The following is a 17,861-nucleotide window of genomic DNA, read 5'->3' as shown; positions in this document are numbered from 1 at the left end:
GCTGTCGCTGGCAGAGGAGGGAGCGATTGAAAGTGACACACCGGGGGCCGCCGCCGCCGCTTCCCCGCGCCGCCAGGCACCCTCCGCCGCCGCGGAGCCCGGGAGAGCGGCGCTCCCTCCTCTTCTCCTTCCCCCGTCTCCCCCGGTATTGATTTTCTCCGCTGAAGGTGTGAGAAGTCGACTCCCGCTCCCCGCTCCCCCGCGCCGCAGCCGGCGGCCCCGCGGCTCCCCGCCCCCTCGCCCCGACCTCCCCGCTCCGCTCCGCTCGGCTCGGCTCCGCTCGCCACCCGGGACCCTCCGGGAAGGGGCTCTGGCCCCTGCCACCCCGCGCAGCGCGGGCAGCCGCCCCGGCCCCGCCGCCTCGGCACCCCCGGAGGAGGGCAAGGAGGGGGCTGGGGGTGGGGGGAAGGAGTAGCGGGGAAGAAAGCGGCGTGAAAAGGAAACAAGAAAACTTTCCACCCTGGATTCTCTACTTCTGATCCATGGACAGAGCCCAACTCAGCCAACTTACAGACAGGCTATAAGCAGTAAGTACAGCGGCAGCTCCCGGGAGCCGCTCGCTAGAGGCTTCCTCGCCAGCAGCCGGCTACTCCCTGGCTGCACAGCTGGCCGGCGCGGGGGGGCCGTGCCAGCGGGGCCGCCCGGACTGGCAGCCGCTTCCCCGCGGCCCCCGGGGGCGGGCCGGGGCTGAGGCCGGACCCGGGGCGCAGCACCTGGCTGCGGCGGCGGGCGGGTGGGCTGCCCGCCCCGGCCGGCCCGCTCGGCGCGATGGGGCGCGGGGCGCCGCGCTGCCTGCCCCCGCCCGCGGCAGGTTGGGGCCGGCCGGCGGGACCCGCGTCTCCGCCGCGGCGGGCCGGGCGGGTAAGGCGGCCGGGCCGGGGCCGAACCCCTCGCTTCTAGCGGGGCCGGCTCCGGCGGCGGGAGCGGGGCGGCATCGCGCCCGGCCGGCGCTCGCCCGGCTTCACCGGGCTGAGCCGCCCGGGGGACGCGCGGCGGGGACCCGGGCGAGCGGGGCCCGGTATCGGGCGGCGGCCGCTGAAGCGCCCCATGTTTCTCTCGCCCTAGGTCCGTGCTCCTTCTACTGCGACCTGCCAGCGGGAGCCGCGTCTCCGAGCATGGAGCGGAGGAGTGAGAGCCCCTGCCTGCGGGACAGCCCCGACAGAGGCAGCGGCAGCCCCGATGTCAAAGGGCCCCCCCCCGGGAAGGTGGCCAGGCTGGAGCAGAACGGCAGCCCCATGGGCACCCGCGGGAGGCCCAACGGCGCCGTCACCAAGCCCGTGGGAGGTAACCGTGCGGCCGCGCTCACGCCGGCACCGCCGGCCCGGCCCGGCTCGGCTCGGCGCGGCGGCCCCGCTGTCCGGGGCGCGCAGAGCGGCGTGCCCGGGGCGGCATTGCGGGCGGGTCGGCACCGAGCGCGGCGGAGCCGGCAGGTTCGTGTGGCGGCCGGCGGGCTGCTGCCCGCTGTCCCTGGCGAGCCTGCAGCCGCTCCGCACCGCTGCGGGGTTAGGGGCCCGTGGAAGGACTTGTGCCGAGCTCTGCGGCGCGCAGAACTCGCTCGTTAGAAGGCCGCCTGCCCAGAGAGGCCACCCCTAGGCCCGGGCTCTAGCTAGGCGGCTCACAAAAGGCCAGGCCTAATCCTGCTGGAGGGTAACTGGGGGAGAGCTGGGCCCTGCGCTCGGCGCTTTCTGTGTGAGAACTGGCGGATCGCCGCCGGGGCAGCCGGCGGGCATCCCCCCGCCTCGCCGGCGGCTCCCGCAGGGCACGGCGCGGCGGGCCCGGGCAGCGCCAGCAAAAGAGGGCATCGCCTCCAGGTGAGGTACGAGCAGCCTGGCTGCGCTCACGGGAGCGGGTGAGATGAGCTAGGTGTGTTGCACCCACCGTTACAGCTCGGAGAGGGGGGTCTCCAGGGTGGAAAAAATGGCAGCGTTTATATTCGCATTTAGGGATTTTTTTTTTTTTCTTCCAGTAGATAATATTTTGTAGCAGTTGTTGTAAAAGAGGACAGGGCAAAACGCGTGCGAGGTTCAGCTCTTTCAGCAAAATTATTGAGCATTAGTTTTGCAGCATTCCTGCAATTCTCTAGAACGGTTTAACTTTCATACTTTGCTATCTGGTTGCTGGTCAATTTTGTGTTAAGAGCACATTGAAGTGACATGTGTGGTTGCTTTTTTTTTCCTTTTCTTCCAAGCAGCTAAACTTTCCAGTCACTTCTGCTAAATGCCCTCTTTTTTTCATCTTAACTCTGATGCTGTTGCATTTAATGCAGTGCAGCCTCGTGTTAGGAAAAATGTACTTAAAAATCTTGTAATTAGCCTGATGTTGTGAGCAAAATACTGCAGGGCAGGCCACGAATGACTTTACCTTTTTTAAAAAAACATCTCTCTGTATTTGTGTTTTAAAATGTGCAGAGTGGTAACACACGAATGTAGTTGTTTATACACAAAGAGTTTGTGTAAATGACATTTCAAGAGATACTTTGATATGGTCGTCACATGACTCTCTATTACGTGAGGTTTATTTAGCGATTTTACCATTAGATGCTTGTTTTAGACCTCTTTGGCTCAATAGGCTTCCTAATTGCTGAAGTTTGCTAAGGGGCGGCAGATTTTATTTTATTTTAAAAACGTAGGATTCATTTATATACCTAATGAAGGGTAAGAGATCTCACCAGTTTTTTATGTTTCTTGGGTGACTATGTGTCTGTTTTTTAAAGCTCTTCTCCATGTTCTTCTAATGTACGGAAAAAGAAGAAACAGCTTTGCAGTGAAAGACTTGTAGTACTATTCCACTCACAAATTGGTGGAGAAATAATTTGTTGAATAATTTTAAAAATGAACTAGTTAATCATATAAAAAGTAATATATGTAGTTTCGGATGCCTTTCTTGAAACTGAGGCATTATAGCTGCTTGATTTTAAAGAGAATGTTAGAACTGGAGTTAAAATCTTTTTCCTTGGGGCATTTATAGAAATATACTTTAAAGGAATGCTTTTAAATGTTTTGGAATATATATGTTGCTTTCTAATTGCAGCTGTGTTAGCCAAGAGAAATCCACCGGCTTTTATAGTTATATCGGTGGTTCAGCTTGCATCTGGCCTGTTAAGTTATAGAAGATTTCTTCCACTTAAGACAAAGACTCTCATTTCTGAAAGCAAACTTTTAAGAGCCTACATTTTCATTCATTACGCTTCAGCTCATTTATAAAGTTGGTGTAGACTGGAGTGTAAAAGTGTGGGGGAATAGGAAATGCAGGAGTAATTTTTTTCTTCTTTTCCTTAGCTGGCGTTCTTTAAACACTCTCAATCTCTTTGGTTTTAGGCTATTCATAATAAAGTTTATTCATTACTCCTTATTGATACTGAAAGCAAGAAGAAAATTATTCTTGTCTGAATACTTACCTAGGTTCTATAATACTCAATACTAAATTAGTTAAGGCAGTTTTTTTTAATAAGATAATGGTGCTGTTTAAAATTGATTTCATTTTTTTTTTTTTTCCTCCTGGAAATGCTCTCAAGATAAATCAACATAGCTAATTTCCAGATATTTTTTCCTCTGCTCTTTTTCAAGTTTGATCTTTAAGAACCTGTGTGACCAAGTGATGTTTTTCTGAATGCAGATCGCACCGTTTCGGGTATTTCTGGAAGTCTGTATCTTTGCAGCGATTGCTGCGGTGTTAGTGATTTTTTTCCCTTGAGTTATGAAATGCAGCTGTAGACGTTCGCGGAAAGGCTTACTTTTAATATGCTGGCAAATTAGTATAAAACTTCTCTTCAAATAAATATTAATAAAGGCTCTTTTAGTGTTGTTTCTAGCGTTTGATAAAAAGGAAACTATTGAAAGTCGTAGTGAAATGACATCGGTTGTCAGTCTTTCAGTTTATTCTTATTTGTCAAGATTTAAAAAGCGCTAATATTTATTGAATGTGAACTTCATTTGGAAAAAAAAATTGAAATATTTTAATGGAAACTAGAGACCATTTTAGTTTTGACTTTTTTTTTTTATTCTAGAAAGTGTATCTAAAGGTTTTGAAAGCAAAGACAGATGCTGGCAATTCTTTTTTTCATCTCGTTTTGGGCCTTAGATATGTAAATGCTGAAATTCCTTCTTACTTGTCAAGTGGCTTTTTGGTGTAATAATATCTGTTTCTGAACTTAATCCCTGCGGACAGAGCAGTGAGTTCTCAGCTAACTGGTGCTATGATGAGACTGATGACCTTTGGTAACAAGTTTTATAATCGTAGTGTTTGCTACAATTATTTTTCCAGTGACTTCCCTGAGAAACAGAGAAATATTATAGTGCTGTAGGTGTTTTTAGCTTTCTCTATAGATTTATGAGTGAAAAAGTGTTTTAAACTAAGCTTTTGTAGTGCAGACAGAAAATCAATTGTTCTCATGAGAAATTTTGCCTTATGACTCTCCTTTTTTTTTTATTCCTAACCTGAATGTACTTAATTCAAAGGGCCATTACAACAGCTGTAATAAACTAGTGAAGGTCACTAAAAAGATAAACGGGGTCCTAAAGGTTGTGTTTAATAGGGGATTTAAAAGTTTCGGTACTGTTTACGATGTTGTTAGCATCAGTCCAATGTGTTAGAGTCCAATTTTGGTCTGTCTGACTAACCCAGCGCTTTCTAAAACGCTTCAGCAGTTATCTAACCAGACTCTTTTAAAACCTGTATGTAAGAAGGCGCAAATGCTCAGATGTTCAGGAGAGGCAGGTTTTATAAAGGTCCCTGGGAAAAAAAGGCTTATATCGCTTTAAAAAACATATGAAGCCTGGGAGAGAGTTTAGAGCAAGCAAGAGCACTATGGTGTTGACAGCTTTATATCCCTGTTGGGTAACATTCACTTACTAGAATTGGCGTCTCCTCTCAGTTAGTAATTCACTCCATAAGGATTAAAAAAAAAAGGGGATGATTAATGGCTAGGAAACTTATATTTACAAAATTGTTGATTGCAATTCATGAACCTGTTTGCGTGTTAGTGGATGTGCATATATATATATATGTATGTGTTGATTTTGAAGAGTGTAGAAAATAAGCATCCAAAGCCTCTGAATGCAACTTAAAATGCCAGTATGCAGAATGAGCTGTTTTGAAGTTTGGTTTTGCTGAAACAGAATCACAGAACCAAAATATAGCCAAGACACACATTCAGATTTGGAGCAGGAAATGATTGCAAAAAATTTGCTGGTTAGATTAGTTTGACGCGGTCTGATAGTGATACATTCTTATTCATTTAGCTGTTAAAATGTGTGATTTAATTTACAGAATATTAATGGAGGAGAAAACTTTCAGACAATTCAAACTAAATTGTATGATTGGGATGTTAATCTGTGGCTGTGGTTACCGTGCTCGTACAAAGTCGGATGTACGAGAAATATGGATGCAGTCAGTCTTCAGAGTGCTGCTGCTAATTGCTGTAAGCCCCGAAAAGTTCTGATGTATCACGGTCTTGTCTGCTTAGGTGTAGTTAGAAATCTGTTTTAATATATCTCTGGGGTGACAGAAATACCGACTGAGGATGGTTAAAGAGCTGTTTGTCAAAATTCATTCTAAGTATTTCTGCAAAAATGTCATAGGGTTTGCGCTAGCTTTTGTATCTTTTACAAGGATTTAAAGTACTTCACTGGAGAGAAAATCCACTTCTGTGCAGACGGAAGAGTGCAGCTTGATCAAATTTGCTCCTCTGTTCTAAATGGTTAGTTAACATTAAACTCTAAATGGCATCCTGAACGGAGTAAGGAAGCATGTTTCGCTTGTCCGTATGAATTGAATAAAGTGAAAGGTTAAGTTTTAGATAGTCTTCCTGCCTAGATCCTAGATGAAGGATATCTTCCTGCTGCCTGAAAGAAGTACGTAGCTATCTGAAGGAATTAAACGCATCAAGATACAGAAGCGTGAAAGCCACAAATCCTTGTTAGTTCAGGAACCAGCAGTATGTGAATATATTTTATGTTTTATCTGTTGCAGAATAGCTGGAAAATGTTGCCTTGTACTTCGATATAATTCATTAGGGATTATGAGGAAATGTAAATTCTTGGATTTTCTGCGTTTTTGATACATAATGAGAAAGAGACCTCTAATTTAACAGCAACAGTAAGAAAAGCAAGACAGTGATTTCTTTTTCATGACCGATGGTTAAAAATGAGTTACTGGTCCTTTTGCTGATTTCCACCCCCCGCCTCCCTTTTCCAATCAGATTATGTCATATAAGTAGAATAAACAGAGCAGTCACTCCTAGAGGGTCATGCAGTGTATCAGCTGGATTTTTGCTGAGGTAGAAAAATAGTCTTTCTTTATGTGTTTTCAGTACTTGGTCTGTTATTAAAATAAAGACACAGTTGGTTAAAATATACGTGCAATTGAACATACGCATTAAACAGAATATAGGGTATCCACCCATTCGGTGACCTAGGCATAATTTGATGTTTAGAGTAATTTTGGAACTCTAAGTTGCATCTGCAGAAAGCCACCGACAATTTTGAATTCAAGATTTAAGATTAGCTGTAGTAAGATTTTATTTTTTCCCGCAACAGTTCCCAAGTGTTTCAAGTCATCTCCCCGCTTCCTCCCCACCCCATATCCATGGCCACGTTAGTTAACTAGATGCTATTATTCTCATCATGAACCAAAGGAAAGAAAAAGAAACCAACATCTTTGAAAAAGTCAGTGTTAATTCCCCCTCACCCCCCTTTATAAATGGGGTCCTGCCTTTTCTTAGTTTCACTGGCATAGAACAGAGTAATTTTACTGTCAATTATTTATAGGGGATTTGTTGGAAAACTCCTGTTAAGGTGATTCTGACAGTGACTCCTCAGAATTGCTTTTATGCCTGAAGAAGATGGCAAAATCATATTAAAAACTTAAAGATGCCAGTGAGGAAACGTATTTTCAAGAAATTAAATAGCGACTTATTTCTCACTCAGAATTTAGATGAAGGATTTGGACATTGAAGGAAGAAATACAGTATTAAACTCCTATTGTTATGAATAAACACTTAAAGGTGAGGTTTAAAGATTCCTTTCCTTTCCTAAATACTTAATTTTGGAGAGTCTTTATATTTTATTTAAATTACTTTACTGTACTGAATATTTTATCTAGATTTAAAAGTAGGAAAAAACTGGCATGATGTAATTGTAATCAAGTCATCATTTCAACAGACAGCTATGTCATATTTAAAATTTCTCATTTGTAGCACAGACTTTCAGATGGTATCAGTTACGTTAAAATATCTTTAAAAGTATTTGAGTTTAATACTCTTCATGGGGATGCTAGTCTGAATATTTATTTTTGCAGTTACTTTCCATTATTGCTGTTCTCCTTAAAGCTGAGGAGGAAAAGGGCCACAACGGTGACTTGGAGCTTAAGTAAAATACTTAGACCAGTCAGATTTTTGTCACTCGCATTGACACGGAAGATGGTAATACAACATGGCATCTATGATGTTATAAAATGAAGACAGTTTTACTGCAGTCATGTATTTATATTCGCCAAACAGCTGTGTGACCTGTTTAGAAAAATTCTTATTTTTGTGATTGAGCAGTTCCCAACCTGCTTTTAAATCTTATTTTTAAACTTTTCAAAATAACTGAAAATCTGTAAAACTTAGGAAGATTTTATTTCAAATCCCAAATTGCAAGGCATAGATAAGTTAGGCCTTTAATTACCATCCCTCATCATAATTTAGTTAAATTAGTAACTACTGCTGTGTTTTAGGATTAAAGGCCTGGTTTTTCAAGGTATAAAGTATTACCAAGTCCCTTTGAATTGATACGATGGGGGTTTGTTCAAGATAACCTGTGCCTGATTCAGACTCTGTAACTACCGAACAAGCGTGCTCTCCTTTTGAAGCTCAAAGTGGTTTTGAAACCAGCCCGCTGTGTTGAACGAGGAACCGATGCCCTTTCTAGCTTTGAAAAAATTGTCTTGTGGTAATTGGTTCCTACTGTACGAAATGTCCTGGGTCAGATGCATTGGTCCCCACGATGACATGTGTCATTAACGCAGATGTAAGAAATAGTCACAGCAGACAAAAGGCAGCTGAGTATTTGATGGCTTTTGAGAAATGTTTTCTAGCCTCTAGCCATACTAAAAAAAAAATTGCCCTCCAACAAGCTTTGTACTTGTTGCAGAATGCTCATCAGCGACGTCTCTGCTGTGGGGTTACATACAAATGAGTTTACATTGATTAGCGGTACGAAAGAGAGAAAATACGCTTTGCTGTTTAATTTGGGGGAATTGTTACCCCCTCTAGATGAGGTTCTTGTGGCCATTCGCAAAGTGTTGACTGCTTTAATGTGTGATATGTTCTCAGGCAGCAAGTCATGTTGTCCATGTTGTTGCAATTCTATAGTTAGGAATTTTTTTTTTCCAGAGTTCCTGAGCTTTATACAAAAGCATGTATTGCAGCTGTTGTGTGTACTTTGTCCCTGTCTTCATTTGCATTGATGCAAATATTAGTAAGGGAAAAATATTTCATTTCATATTTCCAATTTGATTTCCTTTATTTTAGAGAACTTTTTAAAAAACATAAACTTTTTTCTTTTTCAATGCCTGTACTAGCTCTGCTGGTATCCCCTGAAGATTTACAAATATACCGAGATGTCAGCATTTGTCTATTAGCAATGTAAGGCTGCTGACATTGTGAAACCCTTATAGACGATGTTTGAAAGATTTTTGGTGTTGTGTTTTTTTTTTTAAGTGCAATTCTCACTCTGATTTTTAAACATGTGAACACTGATTTTGCTAATATCTGAGGACTTACATAAAACGCCCTTCCAGGAGGCATTTCTACTTGGAATAAGGCTACACAAATAATTTACAGGATTGTTTAAAAGATGGAGTGTGAGCCCTACATTGCTAGTATCCTAAGCCGGCTGCTAGGGCAGAGATCTTGTGGCTGAACTCAAGATATATTTTAAATTTCCTGGCAAATGCTTAATGATTATTGGTGTTACATGCAGCGATGTTAGGGAAAAGAGAGGATTGTCATTATTTGTATGAAGGGAACAAAAAGAACTTGAAGAAAAGAGACAGGTAGGTCTAGATAAAAGTGTAAGCATATGACTTGTCTTCTAAATAGAAAATTACCTGGCTAATAGTAAAAATTATCAGTCATTTTGCTCTAACTGATATCCTTGTGTCAGACAGACATGCAATATTAAACAATCTGAGCACAACTGTACCTTGTTAGTAGCAATGTCAGCAAGGTAGAAAAGCTCAGAAAAAGGATTAATAAAAATAACCTGTCAGACTGTATTTTATATGAAGCTGAGGCATCTCTCGAGATAACCATACGCCCACTACGTTTTCAGAGTGCAGTAGAAATGTCTCCCACTTAAATATGCTCCCTCCTTATTTGTTCCCCGAAGACACACACTGAGATGAAAAGACACCCTATTGACAATAAACCTTTTCAAAAGGATTAAATCTGGCAAGAAATGTTGGGAGGGGAGTTTCTTGTATCAAAACCCATGATTTGTATCGCTGCATACAGCCACAAGGTTACTTTCTCTCTCTCTCTTTCTCTCGCTCTCTGATGTTCTGTTTCTATTTGTATAATGTTGAGAAGTGGCTGGATTAGTCTTTCTTTACGTGTGTACGGCCGGCGCTTCACTCTCTAGAAGTCGCTGACTTTGTCTGCATTTGGATGGAAACTTCAGATAAGTGAGGAAACTCGCATAGAAGTATTTACCATCATGGTAATCTAAACTCACAGAGAGTGTTTTGTCATAAATTCAGCTGACAGGCATATATTGGAAATGAAGCATGTCATTTTCAAAACTATAACCAGACTATTTTTTGAGAGTAATATAAATTCATATTTTGAGCATATTTTGGTTTATATGCATTTCCATTATTTATATATTAAAATTAGATCTGCACAATTTCCAGCCTTATTATTTTGAATGGTTATTAAGAAATGTAGTTATAAATTATGAGTTATACAATACTTTGGAGTAAAAGGTGATTTTCATAATGTCTTTTCCCAACTTACAAATAACTTTTTTGCCATAATACAAACATGCTAGCAGAGCAACATGATAGATGTCTCTTTAAGTATCGTAGTAAAAGAAAATGACTTGTATTCTGAGGCTGTGGATAGTTTATGTTGTTTTGGACCCATTTCCCAAGCAGTGATCGAAAACAGATTACAATAACAATTATACAGTCAGAAGATGCAATATCCATTTCTGTTTTAATTGAGTGAAAGAATAATAAAAACATCATTAAGAAAAATGAGGTGGACCTGTCATACACTCTACCAATTTTTAGACTTGGAGAAAATGCAGAGTAACAGAAGTGTGGGTTTTTTTTTTTTATTTTTCCCTTTTTTTTTTTAAGTCAAGTTTGTTGCGCAAGTTAGAAGTCTGGATGGTAGACTTCATACGGGCTGCCGTGAGCAAGTACGCAGTCAGTAGGCATACTGCTTGACAATAAAGCTCAAGTTAGGCGTTACCTGAGAGTCTGGGTTTGTCTTAATAATGAATGTAATGTTTCTGTTATTGGTTTGAGCCCTCCTGATTATATTAATATGATCACAGACCTACCAAATAGATGAGCTCAGAGAATGCCATAGACAGGTAGAAAGTAGTAAAAAAGACTTCTTTCTCCTTCAAAATAAAAAGCTGTGCTACTTTATGTTTTTTTCCAGTTTTTTGCCTCTCCAAATCTGTGGACCTGTATGCCAGTGAGAGTACTCAGTCTCTTAAGCTGTTGCTACCAGGACTGACTCTTCTGTGACCCTTTAGCTACCTCACCATCTCAGTCTTCTGATTAAAATCCCGTAGATAGAAAGGCCCCGTGCTGGGTGGGCGCTCCACACCTGTGTTCCTCTTGAAAGAGGACCTAACTGTAGTCCAAGGCCCAAGGCTGAGAGAACCTGGCTCTTCATTTTCTCTGAAGCTGAGTCCTAGAGCTGTAAGCAGAAGTGTCCTTTCTGCTGTACCGTTCATGGAAAGAGACATCCTCTCTACGGTAGCCTTGGCTCTAGTCGTGTACCATACAGCTTTATAAATCAACGTTTGGAATGGCATCCGGAAGTGAACCGGGAGCCAGTTCAGCCTTTGGAGAGCAGATGTAATCTGCTTTCTTTGGCTAACACCTCTAAGTGAGCACATGCATTTGCACTAGCAGAAGTATCTGATTCTCCAGCGTAGCTCTGTGTACGGAATGTTGTAGCAATTCAGCCTGTTGAGCCCCAAAAGTGTGGATTGCTGACTATTAACAAGTGAGTCCACTCACAGTAGGTCAGCCTGTAGGTAGGTCCTTTCCACTCTCTCCCCAGAACATCGCTAACTGGCTGAACAAAGTAAGTGTACTGTGCATAGCAGAGAAGGAGGATGTACCTGTTTAATTCTTGTTCCTCGATCTCATGACTTGTTTGATAAAGATGTGGTAGTTATTAAAAACTGTTAGATTAATGTGACCTGCCAGCCGATAAAAGTAAATGTTCCTAAAAGAATAATGTTCAAGTGGATAGTTGTCAAATGTGTGGTCTTGCCTTTGTGAAAATGTGGAGTGCTTCCTCCACAGCTCTTGATCTTCTGTCCTTGAAAAAGAAGGAATACAAGAGAATGCCACTCAGAAGTTGCTCTCTCTCTTCAGGGGCGTGAGGTGTGGAAGATCGGAGTTGTAAGGCCAAGCCCCAGATGCCGGTTCCTGACCCATAACGGGCTGTGGGTGCAGGCTGTCTGAAGACTCTCTGCATATTGACTGGTGAAAAGGGAGACAGAGGGATGGAGTGATGGAGCAGCTCCTACTCTTTCTTGGTTGTGGTTCTCCCCTCCATTCATTCTCCCGCTGAAGAGCTGATGAAGATTTCTGTGGTCTCCTTATACCAGAAGAATACCATCTAGTAATGATGTTGCCATAGCAGTAGCTGAATGCTTGCTGAAAGCGTAGCAGGGTGAAGGGCTCCATCAGTAACCATTCAGTTTGATGACATTTATTCTGAGACAGTGTCTAATGTGGCTTGTCCTATCGGATGCATACTTGTAACTTTGGCCCATAATCAGTTCTGCCATATCTATTGACATTGTCACTTAGAAATGAGGTTTTCTAATGCTGCCAGTATCTAAACGACATGAGGGAAGGAGGCTTATAACGATTACAGATCCTGTCAGCTTGTCTTACAGCTGGAGCCTGCAATTGGGCTTGAAGACAGAGATGTAGGTGCAGTAGTTACATTAGACTCTCCATCAGCTATTTATCTGGTAACATGAAGGGGGGTGATAAGATTTCTTCTTTTTCTTGCCAGGGAGTGGCTCACAGAGGAATGGACGCAAAGGAGAAAAGAGCTTGCTGGTGGGTCCCAGTGGAGATCCCAAAACAGGCCCAAGTGTGGTACACAGCTCTTCTCCAGAAATAAAACCTCAAACCAGCTACGAAAGCTTTTCTGTTACATTCCAGGGGACTTATCCTAGTACCAGGAGACTAGTTAATAGAACCTTCATTAAAATGCTTTTGCTAGAAGATGGTTTTTTGCTTTAAAAATTACATAATATGGTGGCATTTGCTAGCACCACTGAAGTTAAGGGCTTATTAGTGGTTCCAGTTTTCAGGGTTTAAAAATGTTGGTCATTAAAATTAATTCTGGATGGAACTTGGCGTAGAGAGTCTTAGCCCCTTAGGCGAGTTTTGTTAAGTAGTTGAGAGAAAAACAACAGAAAGCAGTCCCCCAAACCAAAAACCCCTCCCGAACCCTAAACTAGTTTTTAAGTTGCAGAAACCAAAACCTAAAACTTATAGGAAATTAATGGCTTAAGATGATTTTTTTTAAAAAACGCCGGTTTAATTTAAAAGCGTTTCCTTCACTGGTTTTGAGTGAAATGAATATATTTTCCATTAGTTCATATTATAAAGTACCGCTGTGGGGGTATTTGTTCTTCTTTTTTAACTGGGAAACAAGTTGAAACAACTGAGCTGTTTTATTTAGGAAAAATGTAGCTATAGTGTCTTCACCTTTGCCTTTTGATGTGAGTGGTTGGCCTGGATGATCTTAAGGGTGTTTTCCAACCGAAATGATTCTGTGATTCTGTTCTATGAATTGGAAAGCCTGCATGTGGTTCTGGCGGCTGAACGCACGGCGCTGGTACTGCCGCGGGCCTTCCTGTTTTTTTGGGGGGGGGGCCTGGCTGGCAGGGGAGGCTGAGCTTTCTGCTAGAACAACAGGGACAGATGTTTGTGTCGTCTTCTTGCTCAGGCTCCCTTAAAACCATATTTTGGGTCTGGGTTATCATCGCTCTCACTTTTCACTCTTTTAGGTGGAGAGCTGGAAGTGTTTTATTCTCCTATTTCATTGCTTCTGCCTCCTGGCTGCCCTGTGCAGGGCTGTGCCTGGGCCAACCAGGTGCCACAAAGCCCCAAGGCTGCTCCCTTTCTTGCCCTTTGAGCCCAGCCGGTGTGACAGAGTCGAAGTTTGGGTTGAGCTAGTTTAGCAAAGGGGGTTGGTTACCAGAAGCAGCTGATCGGCTTTGACTAACAAAAGGCCTCGTCTCCTGCGAGTAACACTTCTGTCCCAGACACGCAGCAGGAGAGGCTGCACTAGAGGTAAATGCTTTGGATCCCTCTCTATTTCTCATTTCTTGTTTGTCTCAGCACATGCTCTGAATATGGCTTTTCTTTTATAGTGTTTTTTGAGAAACTCAAGTATTATCAAATCAAGTTATGAGTTTCATAATATGTTTCTGTGGTGAGATGGTGGCCTGGAATATTTTGTGTTAAACAGTAAAGCTGTTATTTCAGCTAGGAGAAGGATTCTTTGGCTAGTTAAGCTGTCAGAAGCAGGGGACATCTGCAGAGACGTTAGTGACTTCTTTATAAGATTTCCTGAGATCTGGGGTAGTTGTGATGGTTGGGAGACTGAAGCCACAGAAAGGACTGGAAGCTGAAGAAGGATGTAAATAATATCTTGTGGTTTGCATTCACCATTGGCTAAAATATAATCTGTAGAAATGCATTTCCTGCCTACAGATTTATTGAATATGTAAAGCCAGAAAAAATAACTGAGGAGGAGGAGAAAGATATTGTCCTTAGTTTTACTTCCTCTGGCCCTCCTAAGAAGAAAAATTTTACAATGTAATGTTATTTAACATGATTTTGTTTCTTTGGCAAATGCTGTATTAAAATCATCTGTGTACCGAGCTCTTCTTTACCAAATTGCATCCTGGAACAAATTATTTGCAATGGGCTTATAAACCCATGAAGAGTAGGAGTGTCACAGCATCGTATTACTGGTTATATGCAAAATCAGATATCTCATGTTTTGTCTAGAACACATTGGGGAGCAGAGGATTAGCAGAAAGTAAGGTCCTTGTTTTTAAACAAAACCTTTTGCTGTAATGAGGTGCTTGATGCTTTTGTTTTGCATAGGATTGTACAGTTGCAAAGATCCTGATACGGTCTCCTGTATTTGACATAGAGATTTCCCGCTGGCCGCCTGTCAGCGTGCACACACAGCTTTCTTCACGTGGTTCCGAGTGGTTAGTGACAAACAACTGCAAAGTCATTCCTCCAGTCCCCATTAAAAAAGATTTACAGGGGAAGAATTCTCAGCCTCATAATGAGACTGTTGTAAGCTGGTGCTTGATACGTAAAAGGCTGAAACACAGTCCATTTACCCAAACCAAGCATTTATTGTAAATAAGTGCCAACAACTTATATTCTGTCCGATTTGATGATATTTATGATTTATGGGGTAGCTTGAAAGTGAGCCTTAATGGACATGACCGACCCGTGCTGAAATGTGTGAGCTCTGTCTCTTCCGCCTCATCACTGAATTGCACAGGCATGGGCTGAACCTGGGATCTGCTTCAAGCCTGGTCCTTCTTGAGCGTGAATAGTGATGTACGTGTGGCGCTGTGGAAATGGTACGGTTGTGCCTGTTCAGCCTGTCGGTGCGTGTCCTGTATCTGCAGCTCTCAGCTGGACTCTGCAGCATTTTCTGGGGAAGGTCTCACATCACCACCAGCTACAGCTGCACTGTGACTTAAATAAAAGTGGTGTTGAGATCAGAACAAAAAACTGTTTTTTCGAATGCTATTTGGTGTCCTTCCTCTTAGTAAAAAAATGGTTTGGAATGCAGTTGATCTTTTCTCATTATGAATTTATCTTCTCTCGTTATATGTGATCTTAAAGGTCTTTTCCAACCAAAATGATTCTGTGATTCTATGTTCGTTCAGCTAGTAAAGCCTTGAATAGAAACCCCCTGATTATTAGCATACACACTAGGTTTTCATTTCTGATCACTTCAGGATTCGCAGTTTACACTGTGTTGAAGTGGCACGCTGAAGCTTTGAAGCTTGACTTTATTTTTCCTTTCTTTTTTTTTTTTTTTTTTTTTTTTTTTTTTATCTTGGTGGTGGTGTTAAGTTTTTCAGAATAGAAATTAAGGATTTATGTTGCACTAGGAGGTAGTATGGCCATCTTTGGTGCAGAAATTCAGGTATTTCTCAATAACTGAAAGCTGTCAAACTTAATTGGTTTCTGCCTTTTCAATTAGAGCTGCAGGATGTGAGGAGGAGAACTGGCAAACCTCTCCTGTGCCGCATGAATGCCGATTTCTGCCTTTTAAAACAGTTTTTTCAATTTAGGTTAATTTTTCGAATTTGTTTAAAAGAAAAGGAGAGTTAAATACCAAATTGATATACGAAAGGTTAGCTCTATTGCAGCGCAAAGAGAAATAAATAAATGGACTGCTTTCCTATCACTGCCTTTGCTGGATAAAGGCTCTCATCTAAAGAAAAAACAGAAGCAGATTAGGTTTAGGAAATGTTTGTAGTTTGATTGCTTCCTGTGGTTGTTGCCAGTTGTGGAAGCGTGCTTTATTGTTAAATATATGGAATCTTTATCGAGATAATTTCCTCAAGACGACCGTGCTTTGCTAATTGAGCTTCCTAGTTTCTGTCGCAGGGTAAGGGTCTCATCTTAGAAGTCCAACTGAAGTTGCTCATAATTCAGTGTTTTGAGGTGTGCATGGGAATAAACATTTGTGGATTCTGCTCTTGTTGTTACCTAGATTTCTTTTTTCCCCCCCTTCCTTTTTTTTTTTTTTTTTTTTTTTGTCCTTTTCTCTGTATTGGAAAGACTAGCTTAGAGAATGACCCACGTTACAGTCTCTGCTAGGGAAAATGTTTTCTGCATACAGTAATGAAGAGTTTTCAGCAGTTTAGGAATTTTCAAATAAACGTCCTGGTTGCTGAACTCCTAACCATAGAAATTTGCTCTGTCTTTGAGGGAGATTACTCTGCGTGTGCGTCTGTCTTATGTTTAAAAAAACCAAGAATCAACAAACAAAACCTAAAAACCCAAAGCACAAGAGCAACAACAAAAACTTTATTTTCCACTTTCTTCATTTGATAAAAATCTCTCCACTGTAGAATGATTTCCTTTGGGTTTGACACCACCATTTGATCTCAGTTTTTAATAATTTTGGTGAGTTTCACTCCCAGAAGAAAACATGCTTGTGCTGTGAAGTATTCCCACTAGAAATCTGGGAAGTCTTAAAACCTCATGTTACTCAGGGCTAAGAACTGGCTTCTTTATTAATTCCCTACTAGACAACCCCTGTACAGTAGATCTTGCCATAACACCATGCTGTTGCAATTAATCAAGCTGATGTTTGGAAATTGTTCAAATTAGATTAAATTAAATAACACCTAGACAGGGCTCAAAACTTGTGCTGATGGAAACAGATTTTAATCTAAAAAGACATGAATTTTATTGGTGCCTCTTCTTATTGGTTGATCTTCATGTTGTACTTATTAGGACACACGAGCGCTGCTCCCTATTTAATGGCTGGAGAGGTGGGTGGCTAAAATAGTTTAACCTCCTCCTCAGCTTTCTGTATCCTTTTCTTTTTTGCTTTAGGTGCCAAGCCTATGATGGTTATGTGGAAGTGGACAATGCATAGAAGTTCAGTGCTGATGGTATCACATTTATTACTTGCTTTAAAGCGTGCACTGGACAAAGTATCATTTGCAAATGAACAAAAGAAACAGTGCAGGACTTCTTAATATCTGCTCTGTCTTGTCCTTCTAGTTGGCCGTTAGAAAATTACAGCTTTTACTTGCAAATCTTAAAACTGAAAATGTTTTCCAGGGAGCTGCATGACTGCAGTTTGATAATACTTTTAACTGGCTTCAAGTTTTTTGTAAAAATGAATGTTTTATGCAGCAGTGTCCAGAGTTTCACTGCTTGAATGAAATATCTGTTTCTCTTTCCTTCATTTTTAAGAATGGATTGCTCCCCAGTGAAATAAAACTGAAATTTTGATTGAAATGGGCAAGGAGGAGAAAATGTGCATTTGGACACGGGTCTCTCTGATACATATTTAATTTCTTAATTTCTCTGCCCCTTGGAGGAGTCTCAGCAAAAAATGCAACTGTGTTTACAAAGTCTTCTCTGTACATTGCAGCTTCTCCATGAAAGCAACTGCGGAGCTTAAATCCCATCTCTGATTTGTTTTAAAAATATGTATTATATAAGCGTGCCGGTCACTGCTAACCATTCTGTTCTTCTGGGTAATAGCGGGAACAGTTTTCCCCTGTTCTCTTCCATGGATTAGAAGGAATTCTTGCCGTGTATGTATGTCCTTACAAAAGCCTTTATGTAGGTCTTGTTTTATGCTCCCCTAACATTTTATGCAGATGCTATCTATGTGGGGTCAGAGCTCCGTGAGAAGCACGAAAGAGCTGCCTATAAGTCAGTTAAGTGAATTAACACTAAGGAGAAAGTCTTTTGTATGATTTGTGATCGCTGTTAATGTTTTGTGTGCATTCCAGCATTGTGTTCCTCCTTTAAGGAAACAAACTGTTGCCTTTTTAGCCTTCAGATTACCCCTTGTTTCCTCTGTGTGTGAA

At 42.0% G+C, this 17,861-nt stretch overlaps 1 protein-coding gene across 2 annotated transcripts in view; it reads left to right on the top strand.

The window, feature by feature from the left end:
- Positions 1–768: 768 nt before the first annotated feature.
- Positions 769–17,861, top strand: part of SATB2 (SATB homeobox 2) — a gene marked incomplete at both ends in the record, with an annotated part of 131,427 nt that continues 114,334 nt past the window's right edge. The window contains 2 exons of one of the 2 annotated variants that reach the window (XM_082312212.1): positions 769–811; positions 1,066–1,284. In XM_082312212.1, coding sequence (XP_082168338.1) covers positions 769–811; positions 1,066–1,284 — 262 coding nt within the window. Of the gene's footprint in view, positions 862–1,057; positions 1,285–17,861 lie in introns of both variants that reach the window. The other variant, XM_082312213.1, reaches the window with a different exon arrangement.

Source organism: Platalea leucorodia (genome assembly GCF_965183815.1).
Source record: "Platalea leucorodia genome assembly, chromosome: 5".
NCBI classification, from domain to species: Eukaryota; Metazoa; Chordata; class Aves; order Pelecaniformes; family Threskiornithidae; genus Platalea; species Platalea leucorodia.
This window is presented reverse-complemented; position numbering and strand designations above follow the sequence as displayed.